This window comes from Herpailurus yagouaroundi, unplaced genomic scaffold (assembly GCF_014898765.1).
Source record: "Herpailurus yagouaroundi ecotype Mexico unplaced genomic scaffold, PumYag 195, whole genome shotgun sequence".
Lineage (NCBI taxonomy): Eukaryota > Metazoa > Chordata > Mammalia > Carnivora > Felidae > Herpailurus > Herpailurus yagouaroundi.
This window is the reverse complement of record NW_024412426.1, coordinates 14,410,045-14,423,842: the sequence shown is the minus strand read 5'-3', so window position 1 is coordinate 14,423,842 and position 13,798 is coordinate 14,410,045. Positions and strand designations below refer to the sequence as shown.

The following is a 13,798-nucleotide window of genomic DNA, read 5'->3' as shown; positions in this document are numbered from 1 at the left end:
GGTTCCCGCGCCGGCGCCAGTGCCCCGGACCGACGAGAGCCGGGCGAGGCCGGCGGCGGGAGGGCCATGCCTCGCCTCCGCCTGCTGCTGCCGCTGCTGCTGCTGCTGCCGCCGCGTCCGGGCGCGAGCCACGCGGGCCCGCCGGACGGGGCGCAGGAGCCCCTCCCGGGCCTGCGGGAGCGGCTGAGGGAGGCCGCCGCCCTGTCCCGGCGCTACTGGGCGCTCCTGCGCTGCCGCGTGTGGCCCGAGGACTGCGACGGCGACGAGGAGGCTCGCGCGGGGCCCCTGGGTAAGAGGGGCCGCCGGGGCTCCGCGGCGCCGGACGAGCGCCGGCCTGGGAAGCTGGGCGCCGCCGGGGACCGAGCGGCCCGTCCCCCTGTCCCCGGCGGGGCCCCCTGATGCCCCCGGGAGGGCCTGGCTGCCCTGCCCACGCCTCCCGTCCCTGACCCCTCCAGACGGCTCACACTTCCTGGAGTCTGCCAGTCCGCCCTGGCTCATCCCGGGAGCTGCTCTTTCCCACCTCCGTCTTGGCTTTACGGAAAGCCCCCGGTCGGCCACAACCCCAGCACCTTCTCTCCTCGGCTGCCGACGGGGGCGGAGCTGGGCCTGGAGTCCTGGACCTGTGTTCTCCGTCCGGCTCCGGCCCTGACAAGTCGTGGGGCAGGGCTGTCACTTCACTGCCCTGGACGGAGATGGCTTCTGAGGCCCCTTGCAGTCTATGGTAGATCCTTCTGGGTCTTGTAATACGATTGTAATGGCAATCCTGCAGTGGTGCCCTAAACAGCTTTCATTTAAATCAAAAGATTTCTAAATCCCAGCGAGTGGCTTTCGGTTTGTTTTTGCTCGTGCTGGGTGTATTCAAGTTGACATTTGGCAAAGGAATTGAGAGGCCCTTGGGGTTCACATGATTTCAGATCTTGAAGCAAACAGGAGGAATGATGATCAGCAGCTACTGCTTGACTCCTTCCGAGACTGCCAGCTCCTTGTGGGCAGGTCTGGCACCCAGTGCTTAAGGCATATCTGTTGAGTGAACTGAGCCTTTGCTGGAGCGGTATCCCCGCTGGGTGGTAATTGGGTGGACGGGGTGCCCCCTCCGGCCCATGCCCTGAAAAGGGCAAGGAAGGCCCAGGGAGGAGTGAGGGGTAGCTCCGGAGCGGGGACAGAGGACCGGAAGGACTGCTCTGCTTGGTTGCGGGGAGGCAGTGTCCGCCTTCCCCAAGCCATAGGCCCTGTGCCCGTCTCACAGGCCCCCCTTTCCAGGCTGGAGCCTTCCCCTGCTGGGCCGGCAGTACCTGGACATCCTGACCTCCTGGTACTGCAGCTTCCAGGACTGCTGCCGCAGCGGTGACTGCAGGATCTCCAACAACCTCACAGGTCGGACCTCGCGGGGGCCGAAGGGGCTCGGATCTGTGGGGAGGAGAGGCGATTGAGGGGGGAGCGGCTAGGGCGCAGGGTACCTTTCGTCATCCTGCCTGTGGCCGACAGCACACCCTCCCTGTCTCCACCCCGACTCCCTGGAGCCCCTGTCCCCAAACCCTGTAACCTCATGGCTGGAAGGAACTAAGGCCTAGCAGAGGACTTTGAACACACTCCCTGCCCTCAACAGGTGTTTGCTGAATTGAATTTATTCATTTGAGGGTGTCTCCATAAAGTATTGGGGGGGGGGTCCTGAAATTTCTGGGCGGAAGCAGCCTCATGGGCCTAGGGGCTGGGTTCCCTCCTCCGGACAGGACTTTGCCAACCATGCTGGGGTGTCTTCAGGGCCTTCAGAAAGGGTGATTCCTTCTCTCCCTAAATTCAATCTTGATTTTTCCAGTTCTTCAGAAAATAGCCCTTGAGCTCGTTCTCCCACCTCCTGCAGAAAATCAGCAGTTAATATTGGTGCTCTTGGCCAGAGTTCAGCACAAGTGGGGGGGAAGCGGGGGGGGGGGATTTATAAATTTAGTTAATTTCAGCTGCTCACAAACGTTAAATGCAATTCAACTAATAGTCTATAAATCAAACTAAAATTACAGGGAAGCCTGGGTGGCTCACCTTCCACTTTCCTCACCCGAAGTACGTTGAGTGTCTGACTTTGGCTCAGGTCATGATCTGACCGTGAGTTCGAGCCCCGATTTGGGCTTGCCTTTGTCAGTGCAGAGTTCTCTTGGGTCCGCCGCCCCCCTCTGTCTCTGCCCCTCCTCTGCTGGCGTGCGCATGCTCTCTCCCTACCTCTCTCAACATTAAACAAACAAAAAAAGGGATCCAAGATACACATCCATAAAATATCACGCTAGTAAAGTGTTTGTAACAGAAAATAGCCCTTGAATCCCTTCGGGTGCAAGATCTTCACGGTGGTTTCTTATTTTGAGGCCAAGAAGTCTGGATAGGTGATCCCCGCTTAGAGATGTTCAGAGGCTCAACCTCCCAGGGACCGTGCCCATGTGCACCTGACCATGGCTCCCTCTGTCCTGCCCCCAGGCCTGGCATCGGACCTGAGTGTACGACTGCACGGCCAGCATCTGGCCCGGGAGCTGGTCCTGACAGCCGTGAGGGGCTACTTAGAGCCGCCGCAGCCACACAAGGCCCTGGCTCTGTCGTTCCACGGCTGGTCTGGCACAGGCAAGAACTTCGTGGCGCGGCTGCTGGCGGAGAACCTCTACCGGGATGGGCTGAGGAGCGACTGTGTCAAGGTGTTCATCGCCACCTTCCACTTTCCTCACCCGAAGTACATGGACCTGTACCAGGTGAGGCTGGGCAGTGCTAGGGATAGCTTTGCCAGCCGGGCGGAGGCCGGAAAGAGGCTCAGACAGCCCGAGCGGCCGGCCTCCGTTGGGGGAGGGAGGCCCTGAAGCCAGCCATCCCCTGCCGGGAAGTGGGCCTCGGAGAAGCCCAGGTGTGGGAGCGGGTGGCCGCCGTGACAGAAGCTGTAAGCCACACAGACATCCCCCCCCACACAGGTGAAGTCCTGGACACGTGGAAGGAAGGCTTCTATCCCAAACACCACCTGTCTCGAGCTGTCTCATCAGCCAGACGCTAAGCTTGAACAGAGAACCCACGTGTTAATTGTTCTAGAAATAGTGGCAATGTAGGAAACGTGCAGCAGAGAAAAAGCAAAAGCTTTATCATCATCTCCACACCCGGACGCAACCACGGCATTTTGGTGTACTTTCTTGTAGCCTTTCCTCTGTACTGTTTTATGTCATTGTGATTAATGTTGGAAAGGAAGTTGCAGATACTGTTTTTTTTTTTTAAAGAGGCACATCACATAAGATTTTCCACGTCTTCTTCAAATCGCTCATCACACACCAATAAGCAGATGGACAAAAACTGTCCGTGCCGTTCTGCTGATTTGGGTTTCTTCATTGAGACACGTAGGATTTCAGATAAGCCAGACGATGACCCAAACCGCTTTCAGTACAACAGAGATTACTAATTACTACATCTCTTTCGGCTTTTAGTTGCTATATTTGCAGTGTGTTAACCTGGGAAGATGATGTAAGCCTCTGCAGACAGAAATTGCCTGAGTCACCTGGCAGCTTCAGCTCAGTCCTGGAGGGCAGAGGTGGCGTGACGTGTCCCAAGGGCTGGCGACTGGCCGCCAGGTCTTCCCAGAAAGAGCAGAACTGCTGTGGATCTGTTTTCCGCTGTGAAAACTGACATGTGCACACTCGCTCTCACACCGTGCACACCACACACACACACACAGTGACAGGGGCCCGAAGGCAGAATCCAGGGATATTAGAGGTGGACACTGAGTGTGGGCTCTGCTGACACCCACCCCGGGCAGGAGCCGGCCCTGCTCTCCTGGTGAGCCCTGCAGGGCGGCTCCTCTGAGGGGTCAGCCTCGCCCGAGGACTAGTGAGCACTTGCTCCTGGGAGTTCAAGACCGGCGGCCGTGGCCAACACTGGGCACTTGAGCCTGCTCTGCCCATCTCTCCTATGGTAGAGCCTGCCTCCCGCCCCTAGGGAGGGTGCCTGGACGTGCTGGGACAGGACCTCGTCCTGGAGCACAGGGAGCAGGACTAGGGCTGGGGCCTGGTTCCTCTTCACAAACCGTGGGTGCATGAGAATCACCTGGGAAGCTCCTTAGAGGTGTAGGCCCTCGCCCCGCCCCCCGAGGTTTGGACTGGTAGGCCTGGGGTGGAAGCCGGTGATGGTGATGCGTTGCAGATGGGCTCCCTGGGGCCCTGGCGGCTGCAGGGTGGGGATGTGCTTTCCCGGCTCCCCAGCTCCCAGCAGCTCCCCGTATTCCGTGCAGGAGCAGCTAACAAGTCAGATCAGGAAGACACAGGAGCGCTGCCCCCAGACCCTGTTCATTTTCGACGAGGCCGAGAAGCTGCATCCAGGACTGCTGGAGGCCCTCCGGTCACACCTGGAAGCCCAGGCCCCCGAGAACCACAGGGTCGAGTCCCCGAGAACCGGCTTTCTCTTTCTCAGGTGAGGTGTGAGCAACAAGGGCAAGAGGGCTGGGTAAGGGCAGGGAGAGCGCTCGGCCCCGGGCCGCGCCTGCCAGGCTCCTCGAGCGGCTGGCGGGAGCGGCTTCCACGCTCTCCGAGGCTGCAGACCCTTTTCCCGCAAAGGGAAACCACACACCCCAGTGGAGAAAACAGAAGCCCAGCCTCTTGGGTGGGGGCAGGGGTGGGGAGCCCTCCGTCTCCCAGGTCCTGCCCTGATCCTACCGCTGAGGAGGGATTCTGCCTCCCACCCTGACCCCCACCGCCGGCGCCGGCCACCCTTCACTCATCTGTCCTCTCCCATGGCTGTGTTAGGGTGGGGAGGCTCCCCTCCGACCCCCCGGTTAGTACATGGCCTCCTCAGGGAGGGACCACTCACAGGGGATCCCCTCTTAGAAGGGCATTTTGGGGATTTGTTTTTCTTGACGTATAATTGACACAGAGCATTAGTTTCAGGTGCTCAGTGGGATTCGCTATTTGGCTATTTGTATATATCCGTATTGCAAAATGGTTGCAATTAGTTAACACCCGTCACCATGCGCAATTACACTTTTTCCTGATGAGAACTTTCAAGATCTAACATCAACACCTATCAGATATGCAGTGCAGCATTGTTAACTAATTGCCCCTGACCTCTGGCAACCACCCATCTGTTCTTGGTATTTGTGAGCTTGGTTTGTTGTTGTTCTTGTTGTTTTAAGATTCCACACGCGAGTGGGATCATACGGTATTTGTCTTTCTGTGACTTATTTCATTTAGCATGATGCCCTCAAGGTCCATCCATGTTGTTGCAAACGGCAAGATTTCATTAGGAAATTTATGGAGTTTTATGAATAATACTCCATTGTGTGTGGGGCGGAGCACATTTTTGTCATCCATCCATTGATGGACACTTAAGTTGTTTCCATATTTTGGCTGTTGTAAATAATGCTGCAGTGAACGTGGGGGCATGTATATCTTTTTGAATATTTTAATTATCTTTGGATAAATACTCAGAAGTGTAATTGCTGGATCATATGGTAATTCTACCTTTAGCTTTTTGAAGAGTCTCGTGTTTACTGGTAGCGTCTGCATCAGTTTACACTCCCACCAACAGTGCACAACGCTTCCCTTTTCTCCACATCCCCAGTAACACTTGTTATTGCCTGTCTTTTTGGTTATTGCCATTCTAACAGATGTGAAGTGACATCTCATTGTGGTTTTGATTCGCATTCTCATGATGATGAGTGATCATTCACCTTTTCATGTACCTGTTGGCTGTCTGTATGTCTTCTTTTGAAAGATGTCTTTTCAGATCTTTTGCCCATTTTTAATCAGATTATTTTTGCTGTTGAGTTGTATGAGCTTTTTTTTTTTGAATTTTTTTAATGTTTTTGTTTTTGAGACAGAGAGCATGAGCAGGGGAGGGGCCGAGAGATGGAGAGACACAGAATCTGAAGCAGGCTTCATGCTCTGAGCTGTCAGCACAGAGCCCAACACGGGGCTTGAACTCACAAACCACGAGATCATGACCTGAGCCGAGGTCAGACATTTAACCGACTGAGCCACCCAGGCGCCCCTTTAATGTTTACTTTTTGAGAGAGAGGAAGAGAGAATCCCAACAAGGCTCTGTGCTGATAGTGTAGAGCCTGATATGGGGCTTGATCTTAAGAACCATGAAATCTTAAGAACCATAACCTGAGCCAAAATCAAGAGTTGGACACTTAATCGACTGAGCCATCCAGGTACTCCTGTATGAGCTTTTTGTATTTTTTGGATATTAACCCTTATCAGATATATAACTTTACAGTGCTTTATCCCATTCAGTAGGTTGCTGCTTCATTTTGTTGGTTTCCTTTGCTGTGCAGAATTTTTTAGTTTGATGTAGTCCCACTTATTTTTGCTTTTGGTGTCCTATCCAAAAAAAATCATTGCCAAGACTGACGTTCGAGAGCTTTTCTAAGAGTTTGATGGTTTCAGGTCTCACGCTGCATCTAATCCATTCTGAGTTAATTTTTGGGTATGGTGCAAGACAGTTATCCAGTTTTCATTCTTTTGTCTGTGGTGTTCAGTTTTCCCAATACCATTTATTGAAGAGACTGTTCTTTCCCCGTTGTATATTCTTGCCTCCTTTGTCATAAATTAATTAACCATATATGTATGGGCTTATTTCTGGGCTCTTTTGTTCCACTGATTTATGTGTCTGTTTTTATGCCAATACCATGCTGTTTTGATTATGGCCTTGTAATATAGCTTGGAATATAATTCACACACTGCGAGTCCTTTCTTAAAAGAGCATTATGTTTTCAAATCAGCACATTTGTTGAAAATTAGGTACAAACTACCTTTGAAAATTCCCCAGGTAGACCCAGGTGGAGGGTGGTTTCCCACTAAGTCCAATATGGCTAGCTCTTTCTCCAGACTTGGAAGGTCTGGTTCTTCTGTGATCACGAGGGGAAGTCGCTGGCTTGAAATTCAGGGTATGATGTGTTGAATGAAAAGCTCACGCTTTCACACCTGGTTGAGATTTGCAGCGAGGCCATGCAGGACTCTTGACCATTATACTGCACTTCCTGTTTGGTTTGCCCATATGCTCTGGAAATGGCTTTGTAAGAAAAATTGAGAAATCAGCTTGTTCAATCCTATCTTTTTATGGTGGCTCCAGCTGGGAAAGTCCTGCCCAAGGTCTGTTAGAAGTCAGGTTTGGGACCCTGCTGGCCCAACCCGAAATGCTTCACAAGCAGCCAATACAAGGCACAAGGTACTTCTCACCCTCAGCAGGCCAGTACATGCTTGCTAGGGGATTTCCTTCAGTTTTGGGTGCACCCTGTGAAGGTGGAGAGATAGGGAGTCTGGTTTTTTCATCTTGCTTGGAGCATGTCAGGGAGCAAGGCGTGGAAGGCAGCTCTTGTTTCATTGTGGACCCGCAAGGCAAGATGGAACCAGTTGCAACTGCTGCCAGGTTGGGATTTCAGTGATTGATGGCAAGTCCTTCCTTCCTGGTCTATAATTCAGGCTTATGGGACACTACAGTGCCCTGGGAAGAAACGCAGCCGGGGGTGGGTGCTCCCAAGGTGATTTTAAAAGAAAAGCAGAGAGAAAAGCGGACGTTTTTCTGACCTGAGCCGCAGTGCCAGGGCACTGACTTCCCCACTCAGTTCTCCGCCTGGACAACCCTCCCCAGTGCTAGGATTTCCTCATACGACCCAAGTGACCTTGCAGTCTCTAGGCAAACATTTGTCTTCATAGTATTTTGGTCATTGACCTACCAGCGGTGCCCCAGTCCCCTCTAGCCCTGCCCTTTCCCCTAGTGACCTGGCCTTTACGCACCATCTGAGGCCATGCGGTCACCAGTCAATGGATGTAATGCTGGGGTGGCAGCCGGGCCTGGGGAGAGAGCCCCCGGGGGAAAAGCCCCATGTGGGCCCCCACTTGCTGGGGGATGGAGAGGCCATGCCGGCCATCAAGGAACCCTCTGGGGAGGAGGGCGCACACCTGGGACAAGGGTCTCCAGCTCTAGCGGTTCTGGTGCCGGCCTGTGTCCCACCTGGGAGAGTCATTGGCCCTTGACAGGCCTGGGCGTTCACCACCCGGAGCCCTCAGATCAGCCAGGCTGGCAGCGCAGCTCAGTGCCGTCCCCACTCCTGCCCCTGGGGGTCCAGAAAGCAGCCCTTCTACACCCTGAAGGCTTTCGGGCACAGATCTTCCTCAGCCTGTGATGGGACTATGTCCCAATAAGCTCGTGGTAAATTGAAAACACGTTTGACACACCTGACCCGCCGGACACGGTGGCTTAGCCCAGCCTACACCAAATGTGCTCGCAACACGCGCCATTAGCCTACAGTGGGGAAAACCGTCGAAGGTGAAGCCCATGTGGCAATGAATCGTTGATGAATACTGTACTGACAGAAACAGCGTGGTTGTGTGGGTGCAGAATGGCAGTAAGGGTTTCGGTCGTTGGCCCTTGTGATCACGTGGCTGGCTGGGCGCTGTGGCTGCTGCCCAGCATCCCAGCTAAGGATCGTACCGTGCGTCGCTAGCCCAGGGAAAGATCAAAACTCAAAGATTTCTGAATGCTTACTGCATCTGCACCATTGTAAAGTCGAAAAGTTGGAAGTCAGGGACCCTCTGTGTTCCAGGGATGGGTCGGGACAGCATGGGAGTCTCTGGAGTTGACTTCTATAGTGGCCTCACCACCGGTGTGCTGAGGGCTCTTGGGTTTGGCAGAAAGGCACAGCTGATTCAAACTGCTGGTGGGGACTGGTTACACTGTTTGAGGCCAGCAGCTGAATCCTGAAAAAACTCCTCAGCCTGCTGTTTGAAGCAAGGCGCCAGTGGCTTTGCAGGCTGCCCTATGGTGGCATCGGACGGCAGCAGGGAGGCGGCGGGAGCGGTGGCGGGGTGTCCTGGGTGGTAGGCTGGAGTCGGGCTGATGATTCTCACTCGCTTCTACCAAGTGGAGCTCTAATGGGAGCTCTTGGCCTCTTCTCGGTGATGCTGTGAGGTGAAAGGGGAGTTAACGTCTGTTCTGTTCTCTTTGGGCTGTTGTCAGGGAAAGAACAGAAAGGGCTTTTTGAAGAATTAAAAGAATGTGAATTTTTCATGGAATCAAGGGCCTTGTACCCCAGTGCACAGAAGATGCTTGTAGAAATGTGTATTTGTTGACTGTTGAATCTAGGGTGACCTAAGGAGGCAATCTTAAATTGGTCCAATTCTCTTATTTCACAAGTGAGGAAACTAAGGCTCTGAGAGATTAATAATTGTTTATATCTATTTTTTTAGTATAAAAATGTTTCTTTAATGTTTATTTTTGAGAGAGAGCGCAAGTAGGGGAAGGGCAGAGAGAGAGGAGGAGACACAAAATCTGAAGCAGGGTCCAGGCTTCGAGGTGTCAGCACAGAGCCCGACGCAGGGCTTGAACCGATGAACCACAGGACCATGACCTGAGCTGAAGTCGGCCGCTCAACTGACTAAGCCACCCAGGTGCCCCTATCTCTCGTCTTTAAGAAAGACCTATTAGCAATTAGGTTTGGTGGAATGGTCTGGAGGGGCCTTAGAGCTGAGAGCTGGTACGAGGGCCTGTTGTCCTGCCCCTGAGCCAGCTGAGAGGACTGGCCCACTGGTGGCCTGGGAGGAGGTGGAAGAGACCCGGAGCGAGCCAGGAAGGCAGCATCTCTCTAATGGTGCAATCCTGGTGCCAGAGTGGGTCCTGAGGAGCTGAAGCCTAGAGGAGAACATGCTGCATAGAGAAGGGGCCCATGTCACGTCTTGGCGGGTGACAGAAAAGCCTGTTACACGGAGGAAGACAACACTGGCTATGGGACAAAACGAGAAATTCAGAAGGTAGATGGGAACAGCATCGACAGATGTGTACAGACGTCCATGTATTTAATACACCTTTATTGAGCACCTGGTATTTCCATGCTCCAGGGGCTCCGTGCGTAAATCCCACTCCTGTCACCAGTACCTGCCCCCCAGCCTGTGCACGTGTAAACCTGCCTTCGCCTCACATGGGGAGTGCAGGATGAGGCAATCCCTTGGCAGGGAACAGCTCTTGCCTCGGCTGATGCAGTCGTGATCACTTGCCTGTGTAGACGACCTGCCTGGCAGGCCTTCCTCCGGCCGGAGGGTGTGGGGAGGCAGCTTCCCTACATGAAGGGGTCAGGGGAAGTCTGGCGGTGTCTGACCTTGAGCAAGGGGTGGGGACCACCCTTGTCCCTGCCGGACCCTCCACCTGGGACTCAGGACTGCTGGGAAAAGCTGGCTGTGGGGGCACGCTGAGCCCTCTGAGGAAGGAGGCACTGGGTCACTGGGCTGTCCTGGCCTACCCATGGGTGGAGGCAGGCAGGGAGAGAAGCACGCAGCTCCTCCTCTGTCGCAGAGCCTCACATGGAGCCTGGCACAGGAGCCACACTCAAATGCAAAACAAAGGGGTTAATATGGCTGCGAGCGAGAGGGGCAGAGCCACTCCCTCCCTCTGCTGGGTCTGAGCAATAAGCAGGGGCAGAGCTTGGGTTAAGGAGCTGTTGGAAGGCCTGGGAAGCTGCGGCCTAGCAAAGGGAGAGTGTGTGGGGAGGGAAGTAGGCACGGGGCTGGGGGGGATCGGAGAAAGTGCTCCCAGCTCCCCTGGCAGTGGTGCTCATATCCTCTCCTCTTCCTCCCTTCCTCATCTAACCCAGTCTGCTTCAGACCCATAATTCCAGTTGCCTGGTGATATCCCAACCCCTGGAGAGATCAAGGGTGAATATAAAACACTCGTGGGTGTAGAACCAGGCTTTTGTCGCCACCCTTCTCCCACATTCACTCCACTTGTCAGCAGCTGGGGGGGGTTGCAGATAGCAAGCAGCTCTCGGCAAATGCTCTTGTTCTTCGATTGCCTCCTTTCCCTCACATCCGTCAGTCACAGGGTCTTGACAGCTGGGTCTCCTAAACTAATTCTTAAACCCTTCTACCGCAAACAGCTCCCTGACCTTTCTGCGACCATCCCGTGTGTCTTCAATCCAACCTCCGTGGCCCTAGAATGATCTTATTAGGAAGAAAAGCAAATCAGGTCACCGCACCACCCTACACTCCCAAGCGCAAACCCCTTAGTGGTTCTCCTCGGCCCATGAGTGCGGTTCCGTGGGTGTGGCAGACGCCTCCTCACGCGAGCCTCCACCTACCTTCATGCCTCTGCTCCTCTGGAACCTGAAGCCCGCAAGCCCTCTGGTCCACACCTGGACACACACCTTCCCGTCTGGTCTGCTTGGGCTCAGAAGCCTCATGCTCCCTCTTAAGTGTTAGGTGCACCTCCCTCAGCACTTGCGCCGCAGTCCCGGCATCATACACGCCTCTCCTGCCTCACAGAGGTCAAGGGGAAGGACCACATCACACAATCGCTTTACTCCCTGCACCTAGCACAGCCTCAGGGAGCGTGTGTCAAAGGGAGCAAAACAGGGAGGGTGGTTGGCAAAGCAGGACAAGGTCCTCTGTTTAGACTTTGGGTTGTGACAAGATCCCTTGGAGGGGGAGACGCTCCTTGACCTCCAGTCACCAGTCCCGTAGGTTTCAGTGATCAAGTTCTCCATTTGGAAGATAAATATAAAAATACTAGTATTTGTTAACAAGTCCTTGTTTCTTCCAGTAACCTTGGAGGCAGTGTCATCAATGAGGCTGTCCTGAATCTGCTTATGGCCGGGTGGTCCCGGGAAGACATTAAGCTGGACCACTTGGTGCCCCAGCTCGAGGCCGAGATTGCCAAATCCACAGGTAACGGGCCCCCAGCCTCACAGAAGGCTGTATGTGTGGGAATGTGGGCTTCTGAGGTTGACAAGGCACACTGTAATCATCTCATTGTCAACTCCAAGTAGGCACAAGAGGGCCTAAGAAAGCCCAACTCCTTTTCTGAAAATGCCGTGAGAGAGAGTAATTGCCCCCCAGCCCTGGGACTCCAGGCGGTGGTAGAAGCCTGTGGACCCTGAGCAAGAATCTGTGAGCTCAGTGGTTCATGCCTCCAGCCACCTTCTGCTTTCTGCTGTCAGATGAAACTATAAACCTGCAGTCCTAGCCCCAGGGCCCCCTTCACCTGGGACACACTTTCCCTAAAAGAAGATGCAGCTGTGTAGATCTGGACACAGGCTTTAGGGTTGGGGAACTCCTTAAAACTCCAGTTGGGGGTCAGCCCCAGGTAGATGCCATGTAACTCTGGTCTTGATTTCAGACAGTGGCTTTGGCCAGAGCCGTCTTGTCAAAGAAAACCTGATTGACTTCTTCGTCCCCTTCCTGCCGCTGGAGTATCGCCACGTGAGGCTGTGTGCACGCGACGCCTTCCTGAGCCAGGAGCTCCCGTACACAGAAGAGGCACTGGACCAAATTGCCAAGATGATGGTGTACGTCCCCAAGGAGGAGCAACTCTTCTCTTCTCAGGGCTGCAAATCTATTTCCCAGAGAATTAACTATTTCCTGCCTTGACTGCAAGAGGAAGACTTCCTGAAGCCACCTGCCCTCCTCTAACAGGGCCCACCGGGGCAGGCTGGCCTCCCGAGGTCACTCACCCACACAAGGTGTGGGAAGAAGGCGGGCCTCAAATCAGAAGCGGAGCCAGTTCTTTCAGTCACTTGGTGCCTTAAAAAGCCACATTCTGAAATGTGGGCCAGGTGGTCGGAGAAAGCCACATGGAAGATACATCTCAGCTCTTGCTTGCAGACGCCTGTGACTGTGGGACCCTTGGTGACAGGGAATGGAACAACGGAGCTGCTCAGGTTTACGGGACGGGTGGCTTAGTTTTCAACTTGTTCCCCAAGGGAAGCTGGGTAGCTTCTGTGAGCAGATGAGCAAAAAAGCCTCAGGCTAAAGGAAAAAGTACACAGAAGAATTATATACATATATATAGATACATATATATATCTATATATATGTATATATAAATCATGTCAGCATAGGTTATGACTAATTCTCTTGTAAATCTAAAAGAAAAATTTAAGTTAGGGGCTTTGACATGCCTGTGTCATATATATAAAAATTAAAATTCTGTATTTTTCTAGAACCCTCAGCCTGCTTTCTTACTGAGACCTAGTAATCATGCTCACCCAGCAACATTCCCAAAGCCGGGTCCTACTGATAGAGACGTGCTGGTGCTCATGGAGCTCACAGGGCGAGTGCCTGGTCAGCTGAACCGGGTTACTTCAGCCTCTCACTGAAGACGCTTTCACAGCGTCTTGCTCTTGTGTATGAAAACGTCACTCCCAGGCTCCCAGCTGTAAAAAGAAAAAGTCTTTTTTGAGGTTTGAATGGCCACGTATAAACGCATACACTGTGCCTCTAGACACCCAGGGGCTGTGAGTTACGGGTCTCTTCCCTTCTCTTGGTTCCTTTGCTTTTCTGGAATTGCACACGGGTCTTTGCTCTTACATTTGTCATCCCCTCAAGTAGCCCCTCTTATTTAAAGCCCTCCGCAACCGTCTTACCTTTAGCCCTGGAAAAACAGAAGGCTTCTGTCTCTCTCCCCTTTAACACTTTACTGCGCTCATTTACTCAAGGCTCGGGAGTACCCAGCCTGAGCCACATCGCAATCTCAGTACTCAAATACGCGACTAAAGCCACTTTTTTCCCACCACCTACGGGCCCGCAGTGATCTGGACCTCACTGCACAATAAAATGCGGCGGGGGGTCAGTTTTCGCTCCTGGCTCACTGGCTCAGTCTGGAACCTTGGGAGGAAGATGCAGGCAACCTGATGACTTGGCAGCCCAGCTCTACACTTTACAAGCCATACTCTCCAGGTTCTGGAGCCACAGAACGGATCACACTAGCCACGCGTGGTGTCGTAGATACAGGCTCTGACCCTCTTCTACCTCCGGGACCACGACAGGTGGCAGAACGCGGTGGTTCTGAGCACTTCTCTGGA

At 53.7% G+C, this 13,798-nt stretch overlaps 1 protein-coding gene across 1 annotated transcript in view; it reads left to right on the top strand.

Annotated features, from left to right (window-relative positions):
* TOR3A (torsin family 3 member A) overlaps nucleotides 1-12,939 on the top strand; it is a 17,981-nt gene extending 5,042 nt beyond the window's left edge. Inside the window, exons 2-7 of the mRNA XM_040446655.1 lie at nucleotides 1-289; nucleotides 1,261-1,374; nucleotides 2,461-2,726; nucleotides 4,241-4,419; nucleotides 11,539-11,663; nucleotides 12,115-12,939. Coding sequence (XP_040302589.1) covers nucleotides 67-289; nucleotides 1,261-1,374; nucleotides 2,461-2,726; nucleotides 4,241-4,419; nucleotides 11,539-11,663; nucleotides 12,115-12,365 — 1,158 coding nt within the window. The 5' untranslated portion in view covers nucleotides 1-66 and the 3' untranslated portion in view covers nucleotides 12,366-12,939. The remainder of the gene's footprint in view (nucleotides 290-1,260; nucleotides 1,375-2,460; nucleotides 2,727-4,240; nucleotides 4,420-11,538; nucleotides 11,664-12,114) is intronic.
* Nucleotides 12,940-13,798: the final 859 nt, after the last annotated feature.